The 16,848-nt window shown below is 44.5% G+C and overlaps 2 protein-coding genes across 2 annotated transcripts in view; both read right to left on the bottom strand.

Moving 5' to 3' along the window:
• LOC112253543 (formin-2) overlaps window positions 1–7,180 on the bottom strand; it is a 97,001-nt gene extending 89,821 nt beyond the window's left edge. Inside the window, 3 exon segments of the mRNA XM_042323620.1 lie at window positions 344–516; window positions 3,552–5,566; window positions 7,049–7,180. Of these exon segments, the coding sequence (XP_042179554.1) occupies window positions 344–516; window positions 3,552–5,535 (2,157 nt within the window). The 5' untranslated portion in view covers window positions 5,536–5,566; window positions 7,049–7,180.
• Window positions 7,181–11,864: 4,684 nt separating this feature from the next.
• The window catches only part of LOC112253091 (muscarinic acetylcholine receptor M3), a 102,513-nt gene continuing 97,529 nt past the window's right edge, over window positions 11,865–16,848 (bottom strand). Inside the window, exon 3 of the mRNA XM_024425002.2 lies at window positions 11,865–16,667. Within this exon, the coding sequence (XP_024280770.1) occupies window positions 14,777–16,651 (1,875 nt within the window). The 5' untranslated portion in view covers window positions 16,652–16,667 and the 3' untranslated portion in view covers window positions 11,865–14,776. The remainder of the gene's footprint in view (window positions 16,668–16,848) is intronic.

Here is a 16,848-nt window from a genome sequence, read left to right as displayed (position 1 = left end):
CACACGAACATGAGATTACGTCCGAGTGAAGCGTTACTGGGAAAAGGATTTAAACATTTATGAAATCAGTTTCATATGTTTAGGCTGACCATGAGAACTGTTGTCAACATGAGGATACGCTCAAATATAAAAACATCCAGATATGGAGATAGAGTATAGGGAGGGAGATGGTGGATATTTGATACATAATCCAGAATACATTTGTTTGAATAAATTTGTTCATAATAAACTATCATCCAGTGAGTGATACTAGCCAGTTCAGGCGATCAGCCTTTGATCAGTGTGATATTTGTTGAAACGGCAGCAGTGAAACAATGTAGGTAAGTAAAGGGTTGGTTCTCACATTAAAGGTGACTGTGGCTGGAGTGACAATGTCTTCATGCTGCTCTCTGAAACATTCACTGAGGGGCTGCAGTAGCCCCAGGCCCAACATACGACAACACAACCTCTCCGCCTCCTCCTCCGTCACTCCCTTCCCCTGCTGCTGCAGACATAGACGCTCCAACAGGGTGTGTCCTAAGGAAGAGAAAGAGAGAGAGCGAGAGAGAGAGAGAGACAGAGAGACAGAGAGGGAGACACAGAGAGGAAGAGGGAGAGAGAACGAGAGAGAGAGAGACAGAGACAGAGAGGAAGAGGGAGACAGAGCGAGAGAGCGAGAGAGCGAGAGAGAGAGAGCGAGAGAGACAGCGACAGAGACAGAGAGAGAGACAGAGACAGAGATAGTGACAGGGAGAGAGAGCAAGAAAGAAAGAAAGAAAGAAAGAAAAAAGAAAGAAAGAAGAAAAAAAGAGAGAGAGAGAGAGAGAGAGACAGCGACAGAGACAGAGAGCAATAAAGAAAGAAAGAAAGAAAGAAAGAAAGAAAGAAAAAAAAGAGAGAGAGAGAGAGAGAGAGAGAGACAGCGACAGAGACAGAGAGCAATAAAGAAAGAAAGAAAGAAAGAACGAAAGAAAGAAAGAAAGAAAGAAAGAAAGAAAAAAAAGAGAGAGAGAGAGAGAGAATGAAAGAAAGAGACATTCATAAAATAGATCTGGGGAAGACACACTGTTATGAAGAAACAGATACCGCAGAGGATATTGATGCGACAGCAGAGGGATTTTTGTAATTGATTGAGATACACACAGATGTAAAATTAAGAGAGAAACATTTAACGTTCAAAGATCTACAGATAGAGAGTGAGATGGTAGATCACAGATTCAGACAAGATAATTAACACCTACATCTACATGTGCAAGCAGCTTCAATAATTGACTCGTACGAGTGCAAGCAGTTGCGATAATTGGCACCTACAAGTGCAAGCAGTTTCAAACTTCTAATCTACATCATTATAGAAAATGCTAGAGCAAAAGTGTATATGGCTTATATTAGTTATCACTAAGTAGCTAACGTATCACTGTATAATGTTTGTTTTTATAAACTGGGTGGTTTGAGCCCTGAATGTATCTTGGGGGTTTGTTGTATATGGCCAATAGACCACGGCTATGGGCTGTATCCAGACATTTTGCTCTGTGTTGTGGCTAAGAAGAGCCCTTAACCATGGTATATTGGCCATATATCCCAACCCCTTATATCCCAACCCCTTATGGTCCCATATGCCACAGCTTTCAGCCAATCAGCATTCAGGCCTTGAACCACCCAGTTTTTAAAAACAAACATTATATGTTGATACGTTAGATCTAGTACTACAAAACAGTATTGTGTTACTCCTATTATTTTATAAATACTGTGTTATCAACTTCTCTGTGCCACATCTATTGGTCCTGAGGTGGCCAAAAGAGGGCACCTTCTTAGAAATCACATGATGGAAGATGCTTTCTGCAAATGCCATGGCTTAACCTTCACATTAACAGCTGGCATTTAAACAGTACTCTAGGCTACCATCATTTATCAGAACCATCCTGGTCATTGAGTCATAGGAGGTGGGGAGGAATAATGCTTCCACATTGCTCAGCTGTGTATGTTACGAAAGGGATGGCCTAGACAGAGCAAGGGAAGGCCTGGTTTTCTAATCCAGAGAGGTCACAAGTCATGGCAATGTGACCAGAGGAGCTTTGGTGGGGAGACGTAGGCCTACTCCTCTACTGATCCATGTTCTACTGGCAGGAGATTCAATTAAAACAGTAAAACTAATCATCTATAATGCTATTATATGCATGTTATGACTTAAATTAGCTAGAACACGTGAGCCAACTGCAAATAACGCCAAAGGTCAATTACTTAGGACTAATAACAAAGAAATCTAAATTAACGCCGCACGACGCTGCAAAGTAGTTTTTTTCAACGTTGTGATACAAAACTTCTTCTTGTCCTTGCAATGGATGTTTTTTAGATTATGATCAGGTAAGGATAGTTCAAAGCTATTTTAGGCTTATCTAAGCAGTGTGATTAAAGAACATGAAGAAATCAAAATGTTTGTTAAAATGCGACGTTGCAGTCTGTTCAATAGCCACCCCTCTTTTAGATACACAGACAGTATGATGATGAACAACCTTATCCAAAGAAACTGTATTTTTGTTGCCTTTAAAGTGTAACAAAGATGAACACAAACAACAACAGCACCAGCAAAGAATCCCCTCAGTGTTAAGGCTAGTGACCCCTGTCCCTATTGATATTCTCTAAAACAGATCCATGTCACATGACTGAGTGCTCCAATAGCTGAGGCAAACCAGGGCCAGACTGGATAACAAGATGGTCTGGTTGATAAAATGATAAACTGATCATCAAGTTTGACAGCTCAAGACAGCAACCTACCACTGTATCAAGGAATGATCTGAATATCTAGCTACAGTTCAGCTGTGCAAATGTGAAGAGGTTCAATCAAATTTGATTTATCACAGACTTTACCGTGAAATGCTTACTTATGAGCCCTTTCCCAACAATGCAGCGCTAAAAAGTAATACAAACATTCTGTGAGTGTGTGTGTGTGTGTGTGTGTGTGTGTGTGTGTGTGTGTGTGTGTGTGTGTGTGTGTGTGTGTGTGTGTGTGTGTGTGTGGTGTGTGTGTGTGTGTGTGTGAGTGTGGGTGTGTGTAGCCCTCTCAAGACAGTTGGGCAAAGAACGGCATTGCCATGGGTGAGTGATCATTTTCACAATCAGCACTGCTGCGGGAGCAGGGAGCTGAAACAGCTGAGCCCCAGACCATCAGCCTTCTGTAGTCTAATAATTCTGAGGAGGATATCCATGTCAACATATTGCTCCATAAGGTACAGCACAGTATGTTCTTACAGGGGTTGATATTCAAATTCAATATAACAGTATAGTTACAGAAATACATTTATATCTATTGGTCCTATATTTATAAATACACAATGGTTATTTTACATGATGATAATTATCATTACACACTCACATTACACACATTATCATTACACACTCACATTATCCCTGTTTGGCAAAAAGGCTCAAAGCCCAAAATGATGGCTTACTACAACCAGCCTTCCATGGATTCCCAGCCATAATAGGCCTAAATTATTATCTAACCAACATATTTACCCCATTTATGCCAATGTTACCCTGTAACTCATTTAGCACCTCTATGCTCAATCACTTACCAGAGAAGACATCTTGATTTGGCCCTGTGGTGGTGTTCTGGACACCTGAGAGGCGTAGTCTGGTGCCTAGGGTCAGACTAGCCCCTGGGATGCCTCTCTCTGACCCCCCATGCTCCTGGAGGTCAGCGGCATCCTCATGCCTAGCTCTGAGGCCTTCCAGATCCTTGGTCCAGTCTGCAGAATGACTGAGAGGCCCGGCGATACTGCAGGACCTTTGCCTGGTGGTTCTCCACAGCTGGGCCTTGTGGCCCCCATACCCTGCCCCAGAGTATGGCCCCATCCTACGGGGGATAAGGGGGCTTTGGCTGGGGGAGCCTATGGGGGATGTCAACTGCCTGGTGGTGGTCTTCACGTAGGAAGGGTGGATGGGAGGATAGGGCTTGACAGTGGAGGTAGTGGAGGACGTCCTTCTGGAAAGGGCTCTTTTAGAACTGTCAGCCGTCAGCAGAGAGACAGAATAGCTACTCTTCCTCCTGCTCATAGACGGGAAGTCTCTCCCCCTGTCCCCCTCCTCCCTCTCCACAGTCAGGTCCATGTTACTGACACTTCTGGGTGACACTGAGGTCGTTCCCAACCTGATGCACCTGACCCCCTCGATGGTGCTACCCCCCTCATCAAAGCTCTGGCTCTGAGTCAGCTGGGAGGTCACCACCGGACTCTCCAGGTCGTCCTGGGGCTCCTCTGCGCTCTCATAGGATGTGGTGGTGGCGGTGGTGTCTGGGAAGCTGTAGGTGCTGGTGGTTTTGGTCAGAGGGCTTCCACTGCTCCTCTCGGTGTCGAAGGCAGCCGAGGAGGGGCCACTGTCACTTGGTGAACCTAAATCTGACTCCTCCCCAGATGCAACACCTCCCTCTGCCTCTGACTGTCCAAGCTCAGCACTTTGGTCTGGTCCTACAGTATCAGTAACAACAGGTGTCTCATCCACCTGTCCCTTGTCCAGGTCTGGCCCCTGAGTGGAGGCTACCTCTTGTGGGTCAGTGGGGTCAGGGGCTAGGGGTTCAACATCACCATCGGAGATGGGGGAGGTGACCCCCTCAGCCAAAGGGACAGTGACCCTATCCAGGACCCCGTCAGAGGTCCCATGCTGCTCCCTAATAGCCTGCTGGATGTCCGACAGTAGATCTTCATGATCAGCCGCAGCAGAGTGGAAGCTGTAGAGGTCCCCGTCTGATCCTGAACTAATCCTCTGGCCCTCGTCCTCCGGCCCCGATGTTGTCAAGTGGCCTTGTTCTGGCTCACCATCCGACATCATTCCCAGCTCATCTGCCGAGAGGCTGCTGTTGACCCCACCAGTCTCCTCCAGCTGGGATGCCTTGCTGTCCAGGATATCCTCCTTGGACAACCCCTTCGCCTTCGACAGACTCTTCCTGAGCCGCATACTGGAAAACACAGAGCTTTTGGATTCCGATTTGGATTTCTTCTTGCCGGCATCTCCCCCTTTGGATTTCTTGCCTTTATTAGAGCACTCCGGTTCTCTGTCCTCGGCTCCCCCATCACAGGGGGCGTCTCCCCCTACCACCTTCCTCTGCTTGGCCTCCTGATTCCCCATGTTCCTAAACAGGCGGACCCCCTTGGCGATCAGGCCATGTTGCTGGGGCTGTTTCTCATGGTTTGCTGAACTGGTTCTCCGGGAGCTCAGCACTAATCCCTGCCTGCTCGTCGGTGTCAGGAGCAGCTGTGAGGATGCTGCTGCTGAGAGGAGGCTGACAGACTCACTGTCTCCCTCCCCCTCCCTGCTCCTATCTGCTCGCTCTGCTTTGTTGCATAACGGGCTGCTGGATGAGCGACCCAGTCGAGCATGCTCAATGCGAGACTCCTCCCCGTCCAGAGAAGGCGGAAGCGGATGGTGAGTATGATGTTGTTGTTGTTGCTGTCTGCGGAGCAGGTTAGTCACACTACTCTTCCTCCTGTCTTTAAACGCTGTGGTGAAGAAGCTCTCCTTCAGGAAAGGTACCTGGGTCTCTACAGTCTGAATGGTCTGCATCCTGACTGCAGGAGGGTACAAGCTGGACAGTCTAAATTAACAACAGAGAGAGTGGAAGTATTCAGTAGCCATTCAGTCAGTTTATATTGAAACATAATTCTTTACAGTAAGATCAGAGGCACTTTGGTTTCAATGGAGCCTATAGGGAAGACTGAAAAAAAAAATCCTGGCAAAATTCCTATTCAAATCACATTTTGTCATGTAATATAGTTAGACCCTAATCTATGCTTTCAAAGTGTCTGCTAATGCCATTATCATTAATCCATCATCTGGAGGAAAAATATAATATAATAATAGCTCTCTGGTTTGTGCTACAACAGCATTATAAACATTTCATATCCATTGTGGTGTTTACCCGTTATAAACCTAGTATTTAACACTGCCTTGTTTTTTCTCATGTTTTATTCTCCTGGGTATTCCCTGTACTGTTACAAATATGTCAGCAGTTAGTTGCGTCATGTCTATAGTCCCAGTGGGAATATGATTCAAGTAATCAGTTCCAATCTCTACAGCCTACATATCTATGAATAGCTGTGTGTTTAGTCTGTGTTTTAGTACACTGAACAAAAATATAAACACAACATGTAAAGTGTTGGTCCCGTGTTTCATGAGCTGAATTTTTTTTCTCCCAGGCACAAAAATCTAATTTCCTTCAAAGTTTGTACACAAATTTCCCTGTTAGTGATTATTTCTCCTTTGCCAAGATAATCCATCCACCTGACAGGTGTGGTATATCAAGAAGTGATTAAACAGCATTACACAAAGGTACCTTGTGCTGGGGACAAAAGGCCACTCTAAAATGTGCAGTTTTGTCACACAACACAATGCCACAAATGTCTCTCATGTTTTGAGGGCCGTGCATTGTTGCAACAATCTAAGAAATTGTTGCATGTTGCATTTATATTTTTATTCAGTATATTACTATGACCCTGAACTAACACATCTTCCACAGTGACATCTTCAGTACTGTACAGTAGGTCCATGTAGCTAAATATTTATTCCAGGGTATTCTGTTGATTCTTATCATTTAGACACTGTAATCAATACATCTAATTCAAACAGTGATTATTAGTTGAACATTGGGTGTGGCTCATTGGTAGATCATTTCTGGAGAATGCTTGGCAAGAAAATGGCCACCACGTTACACCTATCAATGATCAGCATTTGAACTCAGATGTGCAATGCATATATGTTTACCTGAGAATAATACTTTTCAACTTAATTATTTACTACTTTAAGATTCACTTTCTTGATTATTAATATGAATTATTATCTGTGTAGTAATAGAACAGAACGACTAGATTAGGCCTACCGTACACTGTGATACAGTATAGTCCAACCAATTAAATACTTGCCCAGTAAACTGTTTAAGCAATTTATCGCTAACAACTGTCTGCACAAAGACGGAAGGCTACTGTTTATCTTCCAACATAGAACAAAATACATTATCACATTGGGCCAAAAGGAAAATCTGCTAAACGGTTTACATGAATAAGATACAAGTTATACATACCTTCAGTTCAATATATATAATAGCAGTCACTCTACACCCACAGGAGAGAAGAGAAAGTCCTTTCCTGAGTGTTTTTTCTCCAGTTTTGAGTGGAACACAATCAAGTGTTTGTAATCTCCACTGGGCTGCTCCTCTTCCTCAGTCACATGAAGAAGTGGTACTTATCATCACATGTCCTGATCCTGGTCATACTCAACCTCACTCTGCTCCTCCTTCACAACACACAACAACATCCTGCTGTTACTAGGAACACAGGCTGCTGACAGGCAAACTATTTCATTATGATGTGATTAGCACTAATGCTAATGCCTAACACATTTTCCAATACAAACCATGTGGTCGAACCACAGTAATGCACTGAATGTATACATATAATTGTATTATAATGGGCCCCCCCCCCCCAAAAAAAAAAAAAAAATGCAGCGGACATACAGTCAGTCAGCCGGTATCATATTTTAGTATAGTTTAGATGACTCTGTATCCAATATCTCTTGATGTTTTAATTGGGGTGAAACGTGTAATATACATGTACTTATTTGTCATATAATTGCAAGGTGAGGTCAGAAAGCTGGAGTCTTTTAATCTGTACATAACGTAATGAATAAAAACGTTTAACTTGTACAGAGAATATAATATAGAATATAATAATATATGCCATTTAGCAGCTGCTTTTATCCAAAGCGACTTACAGTCATGCATGTCATGCATGGGTGGTCCTGGGAATCGAAACCACTCTTCTGGCATTACAAGCAGCATGCTCTACTAACTATAGAGGACCACTTTCATGAGTGATGAGATCTCTTGTTCATAATTATACAATTACTAATTGATGGACAATTTGCGATCTTCATTGTTCAGATCATTTTGGATGTTTTGCTCAACCTTAAATGTAATAGTTCAACTCCAGTATACTCAGTTAGTTGAGAGGTGTGATTTCGTTTCAAGCTCTGGGTATAGTACTGTGTCATGTGTAACCAGGGAGACTAGTGTGGCCACACATGTTTAATGTTGGCTCTGAATAAAAAAACATCTTCTTTTTATTAAACAAACAAAATGAGATAGTCTTGTTTATTCAGCTCCAGCTGCATGTGACAAGAGAAAAGAAGGGATCAACATCATCCTTTTCATCCATAATCCACACATGAACACTTGAAATAATACAATGGATGTGATAAGGTACTCCTTTGTAAGCCTCTGTGCTCAGCTTTGCTTAAAATTTCGTTTATAAATTTAGTAGGAGTTGTCTTATATTCTTTAACATTAGAAACTGCATCAATATTCTCCAAGTATAGGTTTCTCAGAGACCTCTAAGTCATTATGCTCCAATAAAGTTATTAGGTCAATATCGACCTGTATACACTGAACCATCAAGTGGTGAGGATGATGAGGATATATTTGGACATGTGTGTTGGGTCTGCGTCTGAAATATCACCGCATTCCCTATGGGTCCTGGTCAAAGGGAGTGCACTATACAGGGTATAGGGTGCCATTTCCGATGCAGCCTAGGTGTAACAGCAGATCTGTAATGTGTTCGTGTCCGGCATAGCGGCCCTTGGCCATGAGCTTGTTGACCTGGGTCTCAGTAATGTCACAACGCTGCTCTACCTCATCCAGCTTATGCTGCACCTTCCTGAACTTAGACATGTGGGAGTTGGATGGTTCCTCCTTGGAGGGGGAGAAAGTGAGAGGGAGAGAGGAAGAGGATACAAGAACAGGTAAGGAGGGAGAAAACCAGATAATAACAATGTAATGATTCTCCTTATACAGTGAGTATTTGACTGCAAGTCTACTGTGACTCACTGCTTCCTCAGCCTGCCTGCTGTAGGTCTTCACTTTCAACTGCAACTTGTCCACCAGGTCCTGCAATCTGCTGACGATTTTCTTATCTTTCTCAGTCTGTGTGAGATAATAGTAAAAGCTCACAAGTCATGTGTGTATGTTTGTGTGAGTGTGTGTGTGAGTGAGAGTGTGTGCAGGTGTTTCTCTTACCTTGTAGGTGAGCTCCTTGACTCTGTGCTCATACTTGCAGACTCTCTTGACAGCATCCACACCTCCTCTCTGCTCGGTCTCCACCTCAGTCTCAAGATCACCCACCTGTAGCACAGGGGACATGGACACAATGTTTGAGAAGGTGTAATCAATACTCAATCAAATTATATATACTGGCTTTTATACTTGGCATCATAACCATCATTATCACCAAGATATTATTTGGTATCTGTACCGGCCAGAGAAATGCTATATTCTTCAATATAATGTGCTAAAATTGAACATAAAACTCTGAATTGGACAATCAGATTGTATAGTGTGTCATCATACCTACATTCTCCAGAAGGGAGTCCTCTCAGATGTTTGCCTGGGGTTGTAGACTACCATACAAGCCACATTATGAGGATTCACATCAGTAATATGCTTCTTGGTCTTCTCCTCTGCGTTCCTGGCCTCCTAGATGATGTCGTCCACGTCACCTTGCACTGTCACCAGGTCAGTCTGCAACTTCTTCTTGGTGTTCAAAAGTCTGGTGTACTGGAGGAATAATAATTTATTAATGATGAGTTGACATGATGGGAGCGGCAGGGTAGCCTAGTGGTTAGAGTGTTGGACTAGTAACCTGAAGGTTGCAAGTTCAAACCCTGAGCTGACAAGGTACAAATCTGTCGTTCTGCCCCTGAACAGGCAGTTAACCCACTGTTCCTAGGCCGTCATTGAAAATAAGAATTTGTTCTTAACTGACTTGCCTAGTTAAATAAAGGTAAAATAAAATGAAACAGGGAACTGGAAATGGCTTTTCACTTGTGTTAGCTGTGAGTGCAGAGGTCCCACACGCTTGTTTGCGTCTACCAGCTTGTGCTCGCCCACTTTGAGCCCTCTCTCTGTCTGCTCCAGAACAAGGAAGACCCTTGAGTAACTGGCCAAACCATCATTTCTGCTACTCGCAGAATAAATTATTTAAGTCAAGAAAGTCATTATTTGCTACTGATCAAGACAATTTCCTCACTATTTTTCAGTTTTTTTAACCTGATGTCATGGCTTTTGTACCTTGAGCTGTCAATAGGCATTCCTGTTTTTGGGCCTTGGTGGTCTTCCTGTTGGAGTGCCTCAGCTGGATATCTGTCTTGTTCAGGTCTCCCTCCATCTTCTTCTTCACTCTCATGGCGTCGTTTCTGCTGTGGACCTCAGAGTCCAGAGTGCTCTGCATGGACTCTGCCAACCTCTGGCTCTTTCGCTTTATCTTCTCCATCTCCTCGTCCTTCTCCGCCAGCTTCCTGTCCACCTCTTTACCTTCTCCATCTCCTCGTCCTTCTCCGCCAGCTTCCTGTCCACCACACTCTTTATCTTCTCCATCTCCTCTTCCTTCCCCGCCAGCTTCCTGTCCACCTCACTCTTTATCTTCTCCATCTCCTCGTCCTTCTCCGCCAGCTTCCTGTCCACCTCTTTACCTTCTCCATCTCCTCGTCCTTCACCACCAGCTTCCTGTCCACCTCACTCTTTATTTTCTCCATATCCTCGTCCTTCTCCACCAGCTTCCTGTCCACCTCTCTTTTGATGTGGTTAAGCTCCAGCTGCAGGATATTGGACTCCTCATACTCTAGTTTACCCTGAATGGACAAAGCAAAGTAGTTGTTTAAATGTGTTTATACAGCATTTTCAACCTGTAACAGTTTAATGTGTTTATACTTATGGAACAGCAGTGGGATCTACCTCAGCCTCTTCCAGAGCGGTCTGGATCTCACTTCTCTGTCTACACAGTTTTATTTGCTTTCTCCAGCTCACGGATGCTCTTGCCAGTCTCTCCGATCTGTTCAGTCAAGTCAGCGATCTCCTCTGCACACACAAACACAACATTGGTTTATAATAAGGAGATTTTCAGGGGACATACATGGTTGATACACAGTATTGTTGTAGTTTGCTCATGTTGCAGATCATTTTATTCTCTCCCTTTTCAGGGTCTCCAGCTGATCCTCCTCATAGGAGTTCTTGATCTTGAAGAGCTCAGTGTTGAGAGATCGAGAATCCTTCTGAGCTCCTTCCAGCTCAGCTTGGCACCCCTCAAAATTTTGCTTCCACTCTGCCAGATCTTATCAAAGTTTCTCTGCTTGTCCAGGTTGGCGGACTAGGCGATGGCCCTCTGCACATCAATCATGAGGTCCTCCACCTCTCCCTGCAGCCTCTGCTTGGTCTTCCCCAGAGAGGCCCACTTTGAGTTCACTGCCTCAACAGTTTCCTCAGCCTCCTGCAGACGATTATGGTGGTTGAGTGCGCTGCGGCGGAAGCGTTCACAAAAGATTTGCGCTACGGAGCAGCATGCATGGTTGCCATGAAGACCAATGAAGAATTTCAACATAACAAAATGCAATGCAAGGATGTTCAGAAGCAAAACACATTATGCATACTTATTAAACTACATCTAACTGTTTGTTGAGTGTTAGGCCTATGGAAAGTGTTACATTTTGACAACGTGGAAAGTGTTCCTGTCTGAAAGTGAATATGTTAGCTGCTTCTCCCATTAACGTGCTGATGCATATTGTTACTGGAGATACTATTGATGACAATCTACAGTGTATTAACTGGTATGCTCCTACTAATCTGCTAAGACATTAAGAGATACTTGTTCCCGAAAAAAATCCATCATCATCTGTTTAAAGTGGTCCTTATACTGTAAATTGTACAGTAGGCCTACGGTGCTGCACTGCATTGGCGTCTTCTTCATTATTGTGTGATTGCAAATTTCACTTAGATACTGGAGGAATACAATGATTTCATAAACATTCAAATGAAAATGTTTTTGAGCTGTAAATATGATACACACCATATCTGTCAATAAAAATATTTTTTGTTTATTCACTTATAACATGGGTACGATTAGCATAATTGAAATGTAACAAAAAACAATAAAAGTTATAGTTTGCTATTAATTTGATCTTACTTCAGGTACTGTAGTTCACATCCCAAACAAACACCTCACTTTATCAGGAGTATAGTAACACTGTATCACATATTGAAAGTAGAAGAAATATCCATTGGCATTTCAGACACTGAATAATTTCTCTCATTTTTCAACTTTATCTGGCGTACATACCCCACTGGGTAACACTTTATAATAATGTTCCTGTCTGAACATTATTATAAAGTGTTAACCCACACGGTAGCATTCTGCCATTCTTCTCAATATCACATAGTCATCACTCAACATGCCTGTGGTACATGTATGTTATTTGCTTTCACTATCCATTTACAAACCTAAGTGTAATACATACACTTAAACAGCAAAATCCATACACAAAAAGATGCCGGGTTGTTAATATTTTCTGTATTCATCCGGTTCTGGCCTGAAGCATGGTGCATCACATAGTATGACAATACATTTTAAAATGGAGCTATTCCATTGTTTTAGCACTGGGTATTATTAAAAACATGTAGACAAATCACCTTAAATCACACTGTTTGCACGGTCAAATAACTTGATGGAAATCACTGGCTTTGTGACGTAAGATGAAAAGAGCACCACTTTTCAGTTCCATATGCCATATGTAGCAGGCCTAAACTAGTCTAACCATCTATATGCCATATGTAGCGGGCCTAAGCTAGTCTAACCATCCATATGCCATATGTAGCAGGCCTAAGCTAGTCTAACCATCCATATGACATATGTAGCAGGCCTAAACTAGTCTAACCATCCATATGCCATATGTAGCAGGCCTAAACTAGTCTAACCATCCATATGCCATATGTAGCAGGGCTAAACTAGTCTAACCATCCATATGCCATATGTAGCAGGGCTAAACTAGTCTAACCATCCATATGCCATATGTAGCAGGGCTAAACTAGTCTAACCATCCATATGCCATATGTAGCAGGGCTAAACTAGTCTAACCATCCATATGCCATATGTAGCAGGGCTAAACTAGTCTAACCATCCATATGCCATATGTAGCAGGGCTAAACTAGTCTAACCATCCATATGCCATATGTAGCAAGGCTAAACGGGTCTAACCATTTTCTTTTAAGTTTCTTACCTATTCTCAGCTATGGGAGAATCTCTGTTGGATTTCCTAGATTCCTCTCTTCTGTCCTCTCCTCACCTCCTTCAGAAAAATCTCAGAGAATTGAGGCGGGGAGGCAAGATGAGAATGTGGAAACATGACGCTGATATGAAATTAAATGAGACTCTCCTCTCTCTAATGCATCATCATGCAAATTATGTTTACAGAGGTGGAATCCCAAAATACCAGTGTAAAGTGTTAAACATGTAGCGAGTTGAACTAGACAATTTATAGATGAAAGGATAAGTAACACATCCTTTTTTAAATGTGTGCATGCTTTTCTACTCTGAGAAAACAACTGCTGTTTCAAAGGGTGTGTGGCAGATTTCAAAACTCTTCCGTGTAAGGATGCAGCTGAGCATCCTCTGAATTGAAACTCTCCTACCACTTTTCGGTTTCCGTGTCACCGAGGAGAGGAGGGCGGAGGACTGGAGGACAGACAGATCCAAAACGGAATCTCCCACTGTCTTATGGACCTACAACAGCATTTCCCTGATGGAAGTAAGCTGGAAGTTACTAGAGTGTAGAATTCTATTCATCCAGCAGATGCTGCTCTGGCACTGCTAAATCCTCTAGGAGCTAGAGACTTCATCTAGAGACCACAGACCAATCTTTTACTTAGGGAATTACATTTGGACAGCCAGTGAGAAAAAATGGAGAAACCTTTTCAAATATTATTTCAAATATAATCAAAACATTACAATTCATAATGACCAATCTCTTTAGCGTACAATTAATCATTAGGTATCAAGTTAGAAATATCATATTACCATTACTCAAAAACCTTGGGTACATTAACAACAATTGAAGAAATTGATGCACTTACTGTCTCCAGCATGTAAACCACAACTCACATTGAACACAATACCAGCTCACTGAGGTACTCAGAAATATTTTCAGACTGGCTCACAATCTATAGACGAAAATCTATAGACCAATTTATTACACAAAAATAACCATCAACTTTGAAACACCGGTTGTCACAAATAGGACACCGTTTTGTTTTAAATTCTCTCATTTTATAAGACACAAGAAAGCTATAACCAAGTTGAAGGCAATGTACAGAAGTCAGAGTAAAAAATAACAAAAACATCTAGCTCAGCCAAAAGGGAGCTCAAAATCAATACGATGCAGTCTATTGACGCACAATGTTTTGGACTTGTCTTTCAATGCGATATAACAGATGTACAGTTTACTTAGAAAACCCCAACTGCTCTGTACGATACAGCTCTACCACTGAGAAGAAAATGGTAAGAAATGGAAAACCCCAAATCCAAAACACATATTATATCATATTATCTCCCTAGGTATCAATTGCACTTTGAATTGTCCCCTCATTGCATTTTAAGCCCTTGTTCTATTGGTTTTCACTGTCAGTCCTTTCAGCTGCACTTCTCTGAAATGCTGAGAACTGGAACAATCTAGAGGAAGCTATCACCACGGGAGCTCTCTTGAAGAAACAGAGGAATATGTCACTGTGGAGGTCGTGGCTCCACAGAGAACATCAGACACCACAGCAACAATATGGCCGCCTCCCTGGGAATCTCTGTGCAGTTAAAAACCACAGACAGAACCTTTAGGATGCCTCATCCATCCACTGTCCTGTTAGATCCCAGACTCATCATCATTAACATCATTATCATCATCATCATCATCACCAGATGCCCACTGGGTCTATATCCCGCTACGTTGAGTCTTTAGGAATTCTCCTGTGGAACACTACGGACTGCCGTTCCTGGAACTGCTGCTTCCTCCGCCGCTTGCGCTGGTCCCAGCGACAGAGCAGTATCATCTTGAAGGTGGTGCGGAAGGTCTTGTTGCACAGAGCGTAGCACATGGGGTTGACGGTGCTGTTGACGTAGCACAGCCAGTAGCCCAGCGCCCACAGAGCCTCGGGGATGCAGCCATTACAGAAGGTGTTGACTAGCACCATGATGTTGTAGGGTGTCCATGTGATGATGAAGGCAAACAGGATGGCGCTGAGGGTCTGTGCCGCCTTCTTCTCCTTCACCAGAGACATGCGCTTGCGCTTGGTGATCTGCGTCCTTGCCCTAGAGGCGAATCTCTTGGCTAGAGCTGCGTCTTTGAAGGAGATGGGCGCCGAGGGTGATTTGGTGGTGGTGGCAGAGGAGCCAGAGAGCGGCCCCACTCTGGTGGCCTGGAGGGCAGGCATGGACTGGACTTTGGATATCCGGGAGGGGAAGCGTTGGTGGTAGCTGCTGTTGTCTGTGTTGGCCCCATCAGGGGTGATAGTAGTGGTGGTGGTAGAGAGGCCATCCCGGCTGTCCTCCTCCCCCCTTAGGGGGTCCTCTTCTGAGGCTAGGTCCAGGTCCTCGCAGGAGGTGAGGTGGGAGTTGACGGCTGCCTTCATCCCCGGCAGGTTGAGGACTATGGAGAAGATGGCGTGGTCCTGAGGCATCATCCCTCTACCGTTTCCCTCCTCGTCCTCAGACGAGCCTGAGTGTTCCACCGACAGCCTGGCATTGTTGTTGTTCCAGCTGTCGCTGCTGCTGTGGTCAGCGTCCCCTTCCCCAGGCCGGGTGCTGCCAGGCCTCCAGGAGCGCATCATGGGCCAGCAGTGGAATCGTGCGGCCAGCGCCCGGCCAGGGCTCTTTCTCTGGGAGGACTGGGTCAACTCGTAGCTGCTGCAGCTCCTGGCACTACCAGCCTGGTGGTGGACGAAGTGAGCCCTCTCCCCTCCCCTGCCTCGGCTCCCTGAGCCCTGCAGACCAGCCAGCTCCTGCGCGCGGTTCTGTGTCTCCCTGTAGATACGCCAGTAGAGCACACTCATAATAGTGACAGGCAGGTAGAAGGCAGCCATGGCCGTGCAGAATGTAATGATGGGCTCTGAGAGGAACTGGATGTAGCACTTATCAGGGGGCACTGTGCGCTCCCCCACAAAGTACTGCCAGAACAGGATGGCTGGGGCCCAAAGGACCAGGGACACGAACCAGGCCAGGCCAATCATCAGGACAGCCCGCCGTGTGGTCCGCTTGGCGCGGTAGGTGAGGGGCCGGGTGATGGAGAAGTAACGGTCAAAGCTGATGACCAGCAGGTTCATGACGGATGCGTTACTGGCCACATAGTCAATAGCCAGCCACAGGTCACAGGCCCAGTTGCCCAGGGCCCACTGGCCCATGATGATGTAGGTGGTGTAAAGGTTCATGGAGATGACCCCGATGATGAGGTCAGCCACAGCCAAGCTGAGCAGGAAGTAGTTGTTGACAGTCTTGAGCTGGCGGTTGACCTTGAAGGATACCACCACCAGGATGTTGCCAATGATGGTGACCAGGGACAGGAGGCCAGTGAGGAAGACAATGAGGACCACCTGCCACACTGTGTGACCCCCCAGAGGGTCGTAGGTCAGAGAGGACACCGTCTCATTGAGCGAGCCTGTGAGGTTGAAGAGGCCACTGAGGAAGGAGTCCTTGTCATCCGGGCCGGTTAGCTCTGGCCAGGGGTCCCTGTGGAGAGTGTTGGTGTCTGGGTAGATGATGCCCATTCCTGGGGAGCTGATGGTCAGGTAGAGGCCAGGGTCTGTGCTGTTGGAGCTCATCATGAAGTCCTGGCATATTCTGGGGAGAACACAGAGAGAGATAGATTACTACAATATACTGAGAACAGTACAATATACAGCAGGCGAGGCTAACAGAACAGTTTTTCACATTTACTGTAGGTAGGCTGGCTGTTTTCTTGACAAACGAGATTGTTTGTAAACAATTTCTAGTCATACATTTTGTGTTTAACCTTTGCAAT

The sequence above is a fragment of the Oncorhynchus tshawytscha genome, linkage group LG06, assembly GCF_018296145.1.
Source record: "Oncorhynchus tshawytscha isolate Ot180627B linkage group LG06, Otsh_v2.0, whole genome shotgun sequence".
NCBI classification, from domain to species: domain Eukaryota; kingdom Metazoa; phylum Chordata; class Actinopteri; order Salmoniformes; family Salmonidae; genus Oncorhynchus; species Oncorhynchus tshawytscha.
This window is presented reverse-complemented; position numbering and strand designations above follow the sequence as displayed.